This window comes from Schistocerca cancellata, chromosome 5, assembly GCF_023864275.1.
Source record: "Schistocerca cancellata isolate TAMUIC-IGC-003103 chromosome 5, iqSchCanc2.1, whole genome shotgun sequence".
NCBI lineage: Eukaryota > Metazoa > Arthropoda > Insecta > Orthoptera > Acrididae > Schistocerca > Schistocerca cancellata.
The window spans coordinates 589,770,130-589,787,147 of record NC_064630.1 but is presented as its reverse complement, the minus strand read 5'-3'; the positions used below and the strand labels follow the sequence as shown (position 1 = coordinate 589,787,147).

At 36.7% G+C, this 17,018-nt stretch overlaps 1 protein-coding gene across 1 annotated transcript in view; it reads left to right on the top strand.

The window, feature by feature from the left end:
* The window catches only part of LOC126188961 (laminin subunit alpha), a 364,582-nt gene that overhangs the window by 138,343 nt on the left and 209,221 nt on the right, over nucleotides 1-17,018 (top strand). The window contains exons 13-17 of the mRNA XM_049930722.1: nucleotides 9,304-9,560; nucleotides 9,689-9,967; nucleotides 10,041-10,250; nucleotides 10,396-10,701; nucleotides 16,856-17,008. Of these exons, the coding sequence (XP_049786679.1) occupies nucleotides 9,304-9,560; nucleotides 9,689-9,967; nucleotides 10,041-10,250; nucleotides 10,396-10,701; nucleotides 16,856-17,008 (1,205 nt within the window). The remainder of the gene's footprint in view (nucleotides 1-9,303; nucleotides 9,561-9,688; nucleotides 9,968-10,040; nucleotides 10,251-10,395; nucleotides 10,702-16,855; nucleotides 17,009-17,018) is intronic.

Below are 17,018 nucleotides of genomic sequence, written 5' to 3'. Positions count from 1 at the left end.
GTCCAAGAATCTGATGGACAACCACAAGGGCCAGTGAATGATGACAGGCTTGGATTACTCAATATGTTATGAAATGGAAGAGCATGACTTTCTGATAGGAATCATCTACTCATGAGTCGTTTTTGTACCGCTACATGCCCAAAACCAGGCAGGCCTCTATGAAATGAAAATATGCTGGTTCCCCAGTATGAAAAAAATTCAACGTGACTCAGTCTGCCAGGAAAGTGTTTTCGACAGTGTTCTGAGATATGAGATATTGAATGGTGTGTTATTAGTGGATTTTGCTGAACATGGGACTGCTGTGAATGCTGCAGTCTACATTAAAACTTTGTTTAAGTTGCTGTCCCTTCTTGACAAACACAACAACATTAAGGCTGGCAGTGTCAGACTTCTTCCTGACAGTGCTCACCTCCATGTTGCTGCTTCTGTTCATGAGAAAATTGCTAAAATTGGGTGAAAGGTGCTCTAGCATCTGCCATACAGTCTAAACCTTGCACTGTCAGATTTTAATCTGTTTGGACCCATGAAGAAATTCCTGGCTGGCCAACATTTTGCGACAGATGCAGAAGTGAAATCATCAGTCTGCAGATAGCTATATTCAGACTAAATGATATTCTATGAACAGTATGTACTGAAACTGTTAGCACGATGGGAGAAATGTCTTGAGAACATTTGTGACTGTGCAGAAAAGTAGATGAAAGATGTAAGTTCATTTGTAATTTTTTTGTTTTGTTAGCAATTAAACTTTTTGGTAGTAAAATTATGTGCATTACTTTCCAATCTTCCCTCAGAGAGTGTATAAATGGAAGATGGATGGTGATAAGACTACAAGGGTAAAAAATAATGTGGTATTAATATTAGTATACATGCCAACCAGTCAACATAAAGGTATGGAGATAGAAGACTACTATGAAAAGACAGAAAATCTTATGGAAAGAGAGAAGAGAAATTATTGTTTTTGTGGGGGGGGGGGGGGGGATTAGAATGCTATGACGGGTGAAGGAAATGAAGGAGATATAATAGGAAAATTTGTTTTAGACACAAGGAATAATAGAGGTGAAAGGTTAATTAATTTTTGTAAAGAAAACTGAGTTGTTCGCAACACTGCATTTCAGAACTGCAGAAAGAGGTGATATATATGGGTTTCTAGTCTGAATGAGAGAGGTATCAGTTGGACTACATATTTATACAGAAAAGAGATGAGAACTTCCTGAAGAATGCTATACCCAGGCTCTAACAGATTATGACCACAACCTAATGGTAGGGGAAATACAAGAAAAGTTGAAGTAAGTAAAGAGAGGAAAAGCTAAAGAGAAATCAAATATAGAGACTCTAAAGAAGACATAAAGAATTAGAAATGGAGGAAAAGTTTATAGAAAAATTAAGAAAAGATAATGAGGAAGGGATCATAAATGAGAAATCGATAAAAATGAGGGAGTCTAATGGCAGCTGTAAAAGAAATTATAGTAAACAGAAAGTCTAAAAACATCAGGAAAGAATGGGTAATGGAAAACACGTTGGAAAAGATAGAAAAATGGAGAAAATGGAAGGCAGTGGAGAATAGAGGACATACGTTGTGCAGGAAATTGAATAAAGAATTAAGAAAAGAATTTGAAAATGTTAGAGAAAAATTGATGAAAGAGAAATAGAGAAAAAGGAGCATATGAAGTTGTAAAAATTAGATAGGGAGAAAGTAGGAAAACAGGGATGTAAATGCCCCAGGACAACCATGAAAACACGGGAGAAACACAGGATTTGTTTCATCCGAGAAAAATGGTTTTAGTTTTCAGTTAAAGTTTTGTAATTCTGACTGCTAAGAACTGATATTCTAACACATAACGTTACTTTAGCCTGCTGTTGCAGAATAATATGGCAGCAATAAAACATATATGAGAGAATAACACCAATATAAAACTTCAGTTGCAAACAAAATGCTTCATTTACAACAGAAATACACATTACACACACAATTGTTTTCCAACAGCAAAATGTGTCAAAAGGCTTTAGGATGAAGACTATGCAATACTTCATAACAGCAAACTGCTTTTGATGTGTGTTACATCACAACTGTTTACATTTATAACAGGTCACAGGAAAGTATTGTGAATGGTGGTTTAAAAAACATTACTTTGAAAGTAAATTTCCTTTTATATCAGATGAATTAGATTATGTGTGATGAATTTCTTAAATCATAGAGTATTGGACTCTCATTCAAAACTTAACATTTTGAGGACAAGCCACTTGAAAAAATTTTGGTTCCAGAAGACCAGCCATTTGTGATATTATTTAAAATGTTTGTTTGTGTTTGTTATATCTTAAGGGGTAACATACACTAAAAATGATCAGTATTATATGTGAAACTGTAGCTTTTCTTCTAGCTATACTCTATGTACATTAATTTCATCCATCAACTTTTTCTATTTGTGTGTTCACGCTACTTAACAGTGATGTTGCTATTGGCTGAATACACCATGTGTCCTATGCTCTGAACATCTGCTGTCATTGGCTGGCAAGATCATGTGATGTGAGCTACGAGTGGCTGACAGAAGTACAGCGCAATCTTGATTTCAGGTTTCAGAAGTTACCATGCTGTTTTAGATGAAATTTGTATTTAAACTTTCATAATATGAAAATATGCTGGGTACATGTTGCCTTGCATCAAAGATATTTCCAAAACACACTGTTTTTACTGGTATAAATTCCTAAAGATCCAGGAAGTTCTACATTGGTTTGTAAAACCTTTATCATTCAAAGTATTGATAAGTTTTACAGCTTCTAGGGAAAGTATATAGTAACTTAACATAAAAAATGTGCTTTCACCCAGGGTATAATGTATTTTCATCCAGGAAAAAGTGTATTTTTAACTGGAAAATATTGGAGCAATACAAGAATTGTTTTTTTCTTGTCTGCATGTACACCCCGGAAAAGGAAGATTAATATGGAAATCAAATGAAAGAATGGCAGAATAATCAAAGAACCACAAGAGGTGTTCAATAGATGCCGAGAACATAGTGTCTTTATGAAATGAATCAAATATTAAGAATATAAAAGTGTGAAGAAGAGGCAAATGTGTCATATACTGAAAAAAGGGCATGGTGTTTTGGATTAAGAATTGCAAAAAGCACTGAAACAAATGAAAAATAACAAGGCATGGAACTGATTGTTTGCCAGTAGAAGTGATAAAAAGCTGGGAGACAGAAGGAAGGAGATAGTACACCCCTGAAATGAGATATGCACAACAGTAATAGTACCAACTGAGAAAAAGAAGAATATCTGAAAGTGTGAAGAATGTATTTAATTTCTCAGGCAGCCAAAATATTATTGAGAGTGCTGAATGGAAAGTTATATGGAAAGCTAGATTGGCACATAGTAGAGGAATGGTTTGAATTTAGAAAGAGAAAAAGAGATGCAATTGGACTACTAAGAAGTATAGGAGAGAGACATCTTAAGGGAAGGAGAAAAATGTGTACTGGATTTGTTGACCTAGAAAAGGATCTTGACAGAGTACAATGTAGCAAAGTGATGAATATTTTGAAGAAGAAAGGAGTTAATTGGAAGGAGAGAAAACTGGTACAAAATTTTGTATTTAAAATGGAAGATAAGAGTAAGGTTTGGAAATGAAATGCCTATGTGAGTGAGGCAAGGCTGCTGTATTTCCATATTGCTCTCTAACATCTACCTAGAGGAGACTACTATGAAACGTCCGGGTGGAAAAAATGGAGTTTCAGAGTTTGTTTTGAAGGAAAGAGTGTAGCATGTTTATGATTTGTGGATGATATGGTGTTATTAGCAGGAAATGAAGGATTGTGGTAGCTAAGGAAGCTTTATGTGTAAAGCTAGATAAAATCCACAGGAAAAGACTAGATAAGTGTTTTACCTATAGTGTGGCACTCTATGCAACTGAAACATATCAAAGCATAATGTTGCAAAGCAGTATGAAATGGAAGGAGCAGTTAAAGATGGTTGTAGGGGAGATGAATGGTCAACTTTGGTTTATTGGGAGAGTTTTAGGAATGTGTAGCTTATCTATAAAGTAGACTGCATATGGAACACTCTTGCTACCCATTCTGGAGTATTGCTCAAATGTTTGAGATCCCATAAGGTCAGATTAAAGGAAGATATCGAAGCAATTCAGAAGTGTGCTGCTGCATTTGATACTGGTAGCCTTGATTAACATGTGAGTGTTACAGAGATGCTTCATGAGCTCAAATGGGAATCCCTAGTGGGAAGACAATATTCTTTGTAGAAAACACTGTGGAGAAAGTTTAGAAAACAGGCATCTGCAGCTTACTGCAGAAAAATTCTACTGCTGCCAACATACAGTTTGTGCAAGGACCACAGATAAGATAAATTTGGGCTTGTACTGAGTCATGTAGACATTTATTTTTCTTTTACTCCATTTGTGGCCATGCAGGTTAGCTGCTCGGTCTAGGATGCCTTGTCACGGTTTGCTCAGCTCCTCCTGTTGGAGGTTTGAGTTCTCTCTCGGCCCTCATGTGTGTGTGTGTGTGTGTGTGTGTGAGATTAAGTGGAGTGTGGGCCTAAGGACTGACAACCCAGCAGTTTGACCCCATAGTACCTTATCACAAAAAAAAAAAAAAAAAAAAAAAAAACTTCACTTGCAAATGGAATAGGAATGGAAACAACAAGTAGTCGTAAATAGTTTCTGCCAGCGTACACCACATGGTGGCTTGCGGAGTATGTATGTACAGTCTGTTCACAAAGAATGGTATGATGGCTCCCTAGTTCTGAATTGACACAAGTTGGCCAACATTAGCTCACTCTTGTCCTGTTTCCAGCCATTGCCATCCTCATTGATCTAATACAGAATCGTACAAATATAGCCATTGCAAGGTTGCTGTGCAGTGTTGTGATATGTCGCTCATTAATATGTCTGCTGATGAGTGACAAACTCGTTCCTGGCTCATCACAGGCAGCACAGGATACACTTTACACTCCTCAGAGAAGGGCAAGTAGTAGTACCTTATGGAGTGGACCAAGAAAAATAATTAATAAGGTCTCTGAACACTGCGAGCAGGAGAGCAAATATTGAGAGTTGCCCCACCGTCTCTCTCTCTCTCTCTCTCTCTCTCTCTCTCTCTCTCTCTCTCTCTCTCTCTCTCTCTCTCGGATGATGAGAAGAATAGTAATGTACACAGAAGCAACCTTCAGCACTCGAAGAAGAAGTCAGAACTTTTGCAAAGATAGTCATGGGAAATCATCAGACACTCCCAACAAAATGAGATAAGTCTCACTTCAAATTGCTTTGAAGTGGTAATTTTGTTTGTTTTTGTGAAAGCACCATTATCGACTGTAGCAATTCATGGTACTGTTTCCCTTACAAGCAGACTTTTTGAAAAAATATATGTGGTTTTGTTAGGTTCCCAGGTTTTATCATATGCTGCTATCATTTACCCTGGTGAGCTCTCATCTACAATTCATCATGAAAAAAGAATTTCTTGTGAAGCTGTAATAACAATGGTAATTATTGCAACAATGTAAAATATTCCAACATCGCTGTGACTGGGAAAAGATCCTGCAAGAATGGGACCAAAGATGACTGAAGAGAATCGCTCGACATGACTGAAGTACAACTTCTGCAGATTGGTACAGATTTCAGTGCTGGACCATCAACAAATCTCAGCTTGTGAACCATTCAATGAAATGTCATTGATATGGGCTTTCGGAGCTGAAGGCCCAGTTGTGTACCCTTGATGACTGCATGACACAAAGCTTTACGCCTCGCCTGGGCCTGTCAGCACCGACATTGGATTGTTGATGACTGGAATCATGTTGCCTGGTCAGGCGAGTCTTGTTTCAAATTGTATTGAGTGGATAGACGTGTATGGGTATGGAGACAGCCTCATGAATCCATGGACCCTGCTTGTCAGCAGGTGGAGTCTCTGTAATGGTGTGGGGCATGTGCACTTAGAGTGCCCCTGATATGTCTAGATACGACTGTGACAGATGACACGTATGTAAGCATCCTGTCTGATAACCTGCATCCATTCATGTCCATTGTGTGTTCTGCCAGACTTGGGCAATTCCAGCAGGACAGTGCAACATCCCACATGTCCAGAATTGCTCCAGGAACACTCACCTGAGTTTAAACACTTGTGATGGCCACCAATTTCCCCGAACAGGAACATTATTGAGCATATCTGGGATGCCTTGCAGTGTGCTGTTCAGAAGAGATCTCCATCCCTTCGTACTCTTTATGGATTTATGGACAGTCATGCAGGATTCATGGTGTCGGTTTCCTCCAGCACTACTTCAGACATTAGTCATGTCCATGCCACATCGTGTTGCAGCACTTCTGCATGCTCACAGGAGCCCTACACAGTATTAGGCAGGTGTACCAGTTTCTTTGGATCCTCAGTGTGATTCACTGAGGTAGCTAGGTTCCTCATTTCTCACATCCAGTTTAGAAAGTCCTCCAAAGTGATCAAAAACACCTACCAATCTAATGACCTCATCAACCCTGAGATTACAAATTTCTGCAGTTAATGTGAATTTATTTTCTATATGCTTATCCTGTAGTGGAAGGACAAAGAAAGATTCTTGTGACTCAGAGGTACATGCCATACATCTTCCATAGTAATTCTGTGCTATTTTCCTTCAACTGATGCTTCAGTGTCTATTGCGCTTTTCCCGATAGCTTCAGTATTGTCACCATTAGCTGTAAGTACTGAGTGTTTTGTTGAAAAAGGCTGAAAAGTGTTGAAACAGTTTCCACCATTTGCAATATGACTTGTACCATTGTTTATGTACTGGTCATCAATTTTGCATTCAGAGTTCATCACAGAGGATGTAACAGCTAAAAGTAACATGTTTGTTTCTGTGCTAGTTTGTTTCAGAAGTTTGACATCAACTGCCCAATTTGTGCACTCTTTAATTGTATGGTTGGGTTTCTTACAGTAATTGCACATTAATGTCTTTTTCTTTTCTTGGATTGGATTGCTGAGATAATTACCCTGACGAATCTATAGTGAGGGCTTCTTATTTACTAAATTCTTCTACCTTTATCCTCAGAACTTCTTCATATACACACAGTTGATTTGCCAGACTGTCAGTTGTTCTGACATCTCTAAAAATTAGTGTCCAACTAGATTTGAATGAAGAACAAGCTTTAGGTAGTGTACCTAATATTTTACAAATCAAAAACAAATCAAGCATTTCTTGATTATTTACAATATCTTTAGCCATTCCGACTTCAATTCATTCCTAAGATTTTTCAGTTTTGAAATATGTGTCACAGTATCATCTCCAGAAGCCTTTTTGTAACTAAAGAACTGCAAACAAAGGTTGTAAACTTTGTTTTCAGAGACATCATAAAATATTTTGTGCAATTCTGTCCACACTTCATAAGCTGTATTCAGACACATTAATTTCTGCTTCTTCTGACACATAACAAGTTGAGCATTACTGTGTGCTTTATTGAAAATTTCTAGATCACCATTTGTTCAGTGACTGCACTTTTTGAAAGTATATTAGGTTTCACTGACCTGTATCCCAAAACATAAACTGTGCCAGGAATACCCTGCAGGCAAATACTATTTTCTATTTTTGAGTATTCAACTTCATTTTGCCTTCCAGAAGTCCACTGTTGGTAATTCATGTTGGATTCATCACTCGTTGCATGGGATAAATAACTTTGGAGAAATCAACTTCTTGGAGATAACTTTAAAAACTTGTAGTACAGAGTTAGTTGTTATTTTTCTGCAGGTGTACTTTTAACATGCACCTAGACCCATAAACTGCTGAGTTAAGTGGAAAATGAACATATGCACACTTGAGGAAAACACAAGTGCTATTAAATACAACTCAGTGGACACCACTGCTTGACAGGAACAAGACCCATACATACTGCCAACCACTGAATACAAAAACAAAGGCTTCAGTTGATAAATAATGCCAAATATATAACATTCATCAACATTCCTCCTTCACCCTCTTCCAGTGAAACTCTCATTGCCTCCCTGAAAGTCAAAGTCTTGACATGCTTTCTTGCCCTCTCTTTCTGTAGATAATACATTTCATTCTATTTTAATGTACTCTGACATCACTTGTTTACTCAGGATCGAACAAAAATAAGGACTGATAGGTAATATCTAAGATCAAAATATTGCTTATAAGAAAATGAGAACTGTTAAAATCAGAATTGTAATAAAAAATTGAAGCTGTATTGAAAAACATATTAGAAAAACTTTTGCTGCTTGGCCAAAAAAAAAAAAAAAAACTTCAAAAATAAAGAAAAAATGAACTAGAATGATATTAAACAACCATTAAAAATTGTGACTGAAATGAAATTAATTTCTTTAACATGGACTGTGTGAAAGCTTGATATTGTTGATTACTGTAACAGAAAGTAATAACTGAACAGATTTATTTAACTTATGCAGTGCACATTTTTTAGAAATGAGATTTTGGTATGGTATGGGCAAATTTTTCAAAAGTTAATTTGACTTCTGCAACAATTTATCTACAGATAAACCTGTATTTGATCCCACTGATGATCTTCCACCTTTAGAATGAATTAATATATATTATTTTGAAGGGTGCTGATGATGACAGAAATTACTGCTAGTGTAATGTGTGTAAGGTATTGAAATTACTTGCATCATTTACACATAAACTGGGTGTGAAAATATTGTTGGCTATGCTGAAAGCTAATTGTGTAGTATGATATTCTGAGTTCACTTAAGATAAAAAATCAGTAGTGATAAGTGTGAACACTCTCTGGTCTATATGCAGAAGTCACTTGAAGAACATGTGTACTCATCCCTGACATGATGTCTGGTGAAAACTGTGGTTTTCTGATAAATGTGAATTAAAAGTACTTTTTGCCAGGAGTAGAGGTATAGAAATTGGCATGTGCAGATGTTCTTTACCATGTAGCCATAGTAGTAAGTGTCCAGTGTGATTTGTATATGACAAAATGATACCAGATTGTTATAATTGTAATCTTTGTGTTAGATTTTTCATTGTGTTTAAATGATTAATAGCAGGGGCTGAGTCTGCATCTACTTAGTAGAGTGCAGCATCATAAAATTATTTGTTGAAACTCTGCCATTGAATCAGTAAGTTGAACATGCCACTAACTGACTTGATTTACTCTAGAAATATAAGGAAAATTTGAGGGGAAAATAATCACCTCTACTTTGGCATTACATACTACTCAGAGAATAACTGTTACGGAAGAAATAGTGATGCTTCCTGTACAGGAAATATATTACCTGGTAATCAGGTTTAGTATTAATATTGCACATGAAATGTAAGTTTAAATTTTGTTTGGGCTTGCAGATTGTGGATGTGATATTGGAGGTTCAGTACACAACACATGTGACAAGGAGAATGGTCAGTGTCCATGCCGACCACGTGTAACTGGTCGCACATGTAGGGAACCACTCAAGACTTATTATTTTCCCACACTATATCACAACCAGTATGAAGCTGAAGATGGCCGGACTCCTGCAAACACGCCTGTTCGCTATGGTTTTGATGAAGAAGTATTTCCAGGTTACTCTTGGAAAGGTTATGCAGTTTTTTCATTGTTGCAGGTAAAATTTGAGTTATTTTGTTCATTGTTAATTATTTTATTTCTAATTTGTGGATTCAAGTAACAAAAAGCAAAATGTAATTAGAAAAATCATAATTAACAGATTTATTATCTTTTGGTGTTTCACAGGATGAAATTCTACACACTATATACATACCAAAGTCGTCTCTGTATCGAATGGTACTGCGATACATAAACAACAATGAAGATTCTATACTTGGTCACATCAGAATTACTCCAGATAACCCTAACGATATTGAACAGACATTCCAGGTTCTGTTCAAACCAACTGCAGGTTTGCCTACATTTGTCACAGTATCTGGTCCGACAGGAAGCATCCCATCTCCAATGGTTATGAATCCTGGTACATGGACAATAAGTATAAAGAATGACAAGAGTTTGTTACTGGTAATAAAACTAAACAATTTTAATACTATTACAAACCTTTAACTACATGTTACTAAGAATGAGGTTTTTTCAGGATTACTTTGTTCTGCTGCCAGCTGCATATTATGAAGCCACTGTTTTGGTAGATAAAGTGATTGAGCCTTGTGAGATTGGAAATAAGGATCTGTGCAGACATTACAGGTATCCAAACATTTCCCAGTTTGACACAGTACGTGGTGATGGAGGCTTCTTATCAAAAGATGACACAAGAGAACCTTTGACAGAATACTTCTCTGATTACATAGTAAGTTCTACTAACAGCTCCTGACTAAAATATGTTTTAAAATTCTTTTCGTAGTGCTGTATTTCTTCTTACCATATTACAAGAATTTTACATTTCATTTGTAATATAGGACACTGATAACTGATATTTAATATTTCTTTCACAGCAATTGCATGAACTGCAGAGACCACAGCTGCCATTAATTAACAAAAGACAGGATGAGATTCATCTAGAAATGACAATTTCTAAACCTGGACCACATGTGCTACTTCTCAATTATATCACTCCAGCAAATGATAGTAACTCAACAACTGTATCCATAGAAAGTCGCTCTCAGAATTGGCAACAATCTGCTCAAGTGGTATTGTATGGATGCCCATATACAGAACTGTGCAGACAGGCTGTCACAGATAGACAAGGGCAGTTGGCTGTTTTCAATTTTGATACAAATTACATCAGTCTTATTCTTAAGGTATGTTGCTAGTTTACATAGCAATATTTCAGATCAGTGTTTTTCAGAAACAGTAGCTTTTTTTTCTTTAAGTATAATTCATAGAGTGATGTATTTTTTATGTTAACTCATACAGTATTATAATGTAATAGATGACCATTACTGAAGATTTGTTACATCATTTGTATGATGTTTGATGCTGTTTGTACAATTAGTTAAATGTAATATAATGATGTATGAGCAACAAATGGAGCTACCGACATATTGTTCATCACTTTCATATATTTATGATAAAGCCAGTTCTCTCTTGGTTTCTGAAAGAGAGGTAATTATTTGTAACTGATGGTACAAAATCTGACATGTATATTGCCATTCAGGATATAAAATAAGTCCTCTTTGGCTATTTTCATGTGGTGCAGTCATGGCACAAATGTTTCATAACACATTCCAAGTGCCATAAGGTAGTGGAGTATTTCTGTACTCGGAATCCCGAATGAGTGAAAGAGAATGTTTTTTACATCATGGTGCTTGACAGCATGCATGAATTCAGAATGATATCTGGTTTCAAGGAAAACTTTTCAGCTCTTTACATGATCATCATAGCTTAGTGCTGTTGCATGGATATATCATCTGGAATTTCTTAAGGTCAAGACCAGATAAGGAAGATTGTTTTTACTTTTTTTTATATGAAGTCTTCAGGGGTTTTCAGCCAAGTAGCGTCATCGTCATCTTTGCCTGAAGATGATGGAGACACATTCCATCAAAATGTTGCTACGAGATGATGACGCTACTTGGCTGAAAACCCGTGAAGACTTCATATATGAAATTTGCCAAGAAAGCCTGCACTCACTTATATTTTTACTTTGTTCTAAATGCCTAAGTGGTTTTGGGTGGAGGTGCTGCTTTTAAAGAAAATCTCCAAACATCCTCCGTTGTATGAGTATTTAAACTTAACTTAATCTCAATCAATGCTGTGGTTTTGAACAACTATTTCTCAGTGCCAGTTTTAAGTAATAAGCCCTTAACTACTTTTGCAAGCAAATTTTGTAGCCATAATGACACTGTTTGAGAGCTTTGATAAAGTTTACACAGAATATGGCTCGTATTGTTAGAGGCTCGTCTCATAAATGATAAACACAACTACTGTGGACTCTGATGGTCATACACAGTTTATCAGGTTTCTTGTTTGGAAAGCCATCTGCATAATTGTAGTCTGATGTCAGTGTCATTGAGTTTTTACTTTGCAATAGTTAGAAACCTGTAGGTGAACTATCTGTTTCCTGTGCCGATGATAATTAACCATGCCCATGAAAATATGTTTAAAGGCAGTGTATTCAGTGTTCCAAGCAGCAAAGGTGTCAGAACTCACAAATGTAGCTCCCAGGTTGTTCTAACCATCATTCCATCCTCATTACATGTACCATACAGTTTAATGGAATAAAAACATATTACATTAATTTTCGTACTGCTACTATGTACATTGCATAGACTCCCATTCATCAGACACATCCCTGTCTTTCCACATTTTTCTCCTTTCCCTGTAACATCCTGTCATATAAAAATTTCCCTCTTTTCTTCTTCACCATTGCCAAAGCATCTGTATTATTTAAAATTCTTCCAGACAACTGTCAAGAAACTTACAGCATCAATTTGCATTTTCCCCTGCATAACTCATCACATACAAACATTCCATACCCCATGGCAGATTCTGTTAGCAAATTTCTTTGCTCAGCCCCGATACTTAACATATCTTTTCTTAAATCCAGCATTTTCCCATCAGTGAACAACTCAATACAATTATACCTCCCATGCCCCTTGGCTATTTCCCCATATACTTCATCAAACACTACTTTTCTTAAACTGAATACTTCCCTGTCCTTGATGCCCACATCCTTTTTTTTAATCTTTAATTGTTATATTTAATGCCCTTCTTACTCCCATTTACATCCATACCATTTAATTCTGCCTATGTTTGCCATTTATATTGTACGCTTTCCTGCACTTGCGCCTCAGTAAGCTCAAAATCATTAACCACAGTTTTCACATGAATCATCATTCCCTCTTCTATATTTCTTATTTCAGAGTAGCTCCTGCCTGTAACTTTAATTTCATCCTCAATGTTAATTTTAATTTTAATCACTCTATCCTCAGTGTAATCTGGCTCGTCACAGACTACAGCTGCTTCTTTATAAATTTTCGATTCTGATTTCCCATGACTGATTTCAATTTCAGTTACATTTTCTTCAGTGTTTTCTGATTCATCATCATGAAGATCACTATCCATAGTTTTCTGACAAGAATTACTCCCCTTTACTACATCAGACTTTGATAACACATCACATTTCCTACTCAAAAGAATTATTTTATCCCCAAACTCTTTTTTTAATTCCCCAAATTTTATATCAATAATATTTCCAAATTTATCACTAAGTTTTCATTCCAACTCCCTAACTAACATGTATTTCATAGTCTCCATTTTGGGATCCACCTCTCCCACTACCTCAGATTTTATTCTCTCAATTTTTGAATTTATGTGCCATGTCTTGGAATCCCTCGTTTCTAACTTCTTACCCTATTTATCAAACAGAATAGAGAGTTGGCTTCCTGGCATCCAACCTGTTTCTTCTCTTATTTCATGATTACTTGAATCATTCCTACTTCTGACTCACAATTGCTTTGCATCTTGTCAGTTTCATTGGCCATGGCTGACGATTCGCTACACACATAGGAACTAGGCAACTGTTGCTGTTACTTATCTTAAAAATCTTTCTTGATGATATGGAGCAGTGAACTGTTGGGATACTGCAGCGTGGCTTGGCTGTGGCATGTACAGGTGGCAGCACAGCGAACAAACAGCAACACTCCTATAGTGGCATGGCACTTGACTGCTGTGGCACAGTGAAAAAACAGCAACGCTGTAGGGCAGCGATGTGGTCAGTAGTGGTCTGTTATGACTGTGGCAGTTATTGGCAGCAGCGTGAACACATAATGCAGCAGCTTCTGGAAATCACACAAACACATGGTAACCCAGACTTGAAGCATAGACTGCACATGTATCTTGACAGCATGAAAGCAGCATTTACCCTGGGGTATCATTTATACTGTAGCCTCTGTCAAAAGTCCACATATGCACAACAGTAACAATTACACTGCAACTAATTCTGCTATTGTGTTGCTTATAGCTCAGTGCCCCCTCACTGACTGTTCAAAGGTCTCAACTTTTACTGGAAAATCCGATCCCAAAATATATAATGGAATAGAATCCAAATAACAGTCTAATCCAGGATGAACCCATCCAATTCTAACTTTACCTTTTGGCTAGCAATAACTCTATTGCTACTAGTTCAGCACAAAACAAGTGCACAGCTTTTCCTTTTTTGCTTAATACTAGCTTGTCATCTGAGCTATTGATATTCAAGAAAGCTGCTTTCCTTTTCTGCAAAGGTCCTTTTGCTTAGCCATTTTTGCATTTTGTGTCAGTCTCAATTTTTAGACACCTGTATTCCCTTTTGTCTGCTTAATTTGCTGCATTTTTGTCTTTTACCCATTCATTAGTTAAATTCACTATCCTCTGTATTACCCAGGGTTTCTGCTAGGCCAATGTGATTATCTCTGCTGCTTTCGTATTTCATCTCTCAGAAGTACCCGTTCATCTTCTATTGTATTCCTTTCCTCTGTTTCAGCCCAATGTTCCATAATACTCCCTCTGAAACTTCCAATAAAATTTGGTCCCACTAATTTATTCTGTTCACTTCTCCTCAATTTCCTTCATTTTTGAAATGTCTTTAGACTTATTCTGCAGTTCATAACCAATAAATTAAGGTCATGAGTTCACGTATGTCCCTGTAAATGACTTACAGTTTAAAATATGGCTTCAGAATCTCTTATCTTGCCATTATGTAATCAATCTCTAACCCTCCAGTGTCGTCAGATCTTTTCCATGTATACACCCTTCTTTCATGATTCATGAAGCTAGGGTTAGTGATGATTAAATTAAACTCTGTGCAGAATTCTACGAGATGACTCCCTCTCTCATTCCTTTCCCTCAGTCCATGTGCACCTGCTGTTCTTTCTTCTCTTCCTTTCTCTACTGTCGAATTCCAGTCACCCCTCACAAGAAAATTTCTGTTTCCCTAATTACCGGAATAATTTCTTTTATCTACTCATATGTTCTTTCAATCTCTGTATTATGTGTTGAGGTAGTACTGTGATGAATGTTGCCTTTGTGTGTGTGTAGTAATGTGTTCACTATGCTCTTCATGATACTGTATTCCTATTTTCTTATTCATTAGAAGGCCTCTCCTATACTGCTCGTATTTGACTATTTGATTTTGTGTTGATAACTATGTACTGACCTGGTTAGAAGTCCTGTTCTTCCTGCCACCTCACTTCACTAAGTCTCACTGTATCTACCTTCAGACTATCAATTTCCATTTCTAAGTTCTCTAATCTTTCTACCTGATTAAGTGATCCAACATTCTACAGTCTGACCCATAGAATGCAAAGTTTGGTTTTTCCTGATCACATCCTCCTGAGTAGCCCCTTCCAGAGATCCGAAAGGGGGACTATTCTGCCTCCAGAATATTTTGCCCAAGAGGATGACATCATCATGTCATGCAGTAGAGCTGCTTGTCTTCGGAGGAAGAAAAGTATTGGGTGTAGTTTCCCCTTGCTTCCAGTCATTTGCAGTACCAGCACAGCAACGCCATATCAGCTAATGTTACAAGATCGGATCAATTAATAATCCAGACCATTGGCCCTGTAACTATTGAAGAGATTGCTGCCCACTCTTTAGAAACCAAGGGTTTGTCTGGCCTTACCACAGGTATCCTTCCATTGTGGTTGCACCTATGTTTCAGTTGTCTATGTTGTTGTGGCACATAAGTTATCCCCTTTCAGCATGGTCCATGGCTTGTAAGGCAAGGCATATAACATGTTGCGTGTATGATATACCACTTTAAACAGCAAAATAATTTATTAAGTAACTATAGGAAGTGGGATAACAGCAGAAGGTCGTAGGCAGTGATTTGTAATGAGTTTAAAGTCTGAAGGTACTTTACTAAGAGGAAGACCATATTTAAGTAATCTGCAGCTTTGTGATCAGACCCGTTTTCTTGGATCATGTGGCACTGTTCAACAATGGTTACAAGTTGTCAGATTGCTTTAATAACAGTAGTAACCTTTATCTGCCCATAATAACATTAGTCTTGGACATGAGCATTTTTTGTACATTTACTTTAATAAAATCAGTCTCATAGTAACTTACCTAACCCATTCTTAAGTCGCCTGCACCCTGTACTGACGTACTTACACCTCTGCGCACCAGTGGCTGGGACTCCCTAGCAAATGTTGCCTGCTGTCTCATGACAAATAAGTGCTTTGATTACCTTCTTGTAGCTGTGTAGAAGCTGTTCTGTCAAAGTCACAGCTGTTGACAGTGGTATATCAACAGAGCAGTGTTTCACTGTTTGAGTATCTCTCAAGCAATGGGCTAGAGTCCTGCACTAAACTGGGAAGTGTTTACTGGTTTACCGATGAACTGGTACATGTAGTATTCGTAGTGTAATTTTATATAAGTGCATTTGATTTTAAAGTTCAATACCTACATAATGCCCACTGTCTATTTAAATGCTGGTTGATGTCTCCAATAAAAATTCAGTATAGTAATGTCAACTACTTTTTTCAACATACCATTGCAGTCTTCTCCAAAGTAAGGTTTAAGAGAAACAACATTCCAGAAAAGCTTTTATATTAATCCCATAAACACCTTAAGAGTGATTAAGAGCACAGATTTAAACATATGTACGAATGGTCACCATATTGATCACTCTTTCAGCCTTCCTCAAGAAATAAATGAATCCACTTTTTCATGACAAATAATAAGAAATCTTGCTGCTGTTATTAGTGCTTTGATAAAAGTGAAGGATGACAATTATAACTGAGGCCAGTTCTTGATATTTATTTCAAAGGAAAAGTATAAACTGTTTCTACTAAGAGTACAGATAGTTTACGGGATAGTTCGTATGTTATCTGAACAATTTTCCATATCTTCCTTTGAAAATCCACATCAATTTTTCATCTTTTTACAGAGTATTTCTTTTTAGTATAACAGTTAATTCTGTCATCATATTTTTTAGAATAGAAGTAATTTTTTTCTTTTTTTTTAAATTTCCAGGGCAGGAATGACACAAATATTGCACTAGACTCTGTTGTTGCTATACCTTTTGAGGAATGGTCTGTGGATTATCAGCAGCCTAAGCCGGCATGTGTCAGAAAAGATGGAAATTGTGTTCAAGCATTGTTTCACAGACCACCAAACTCAAAGAAGGTACTCACAT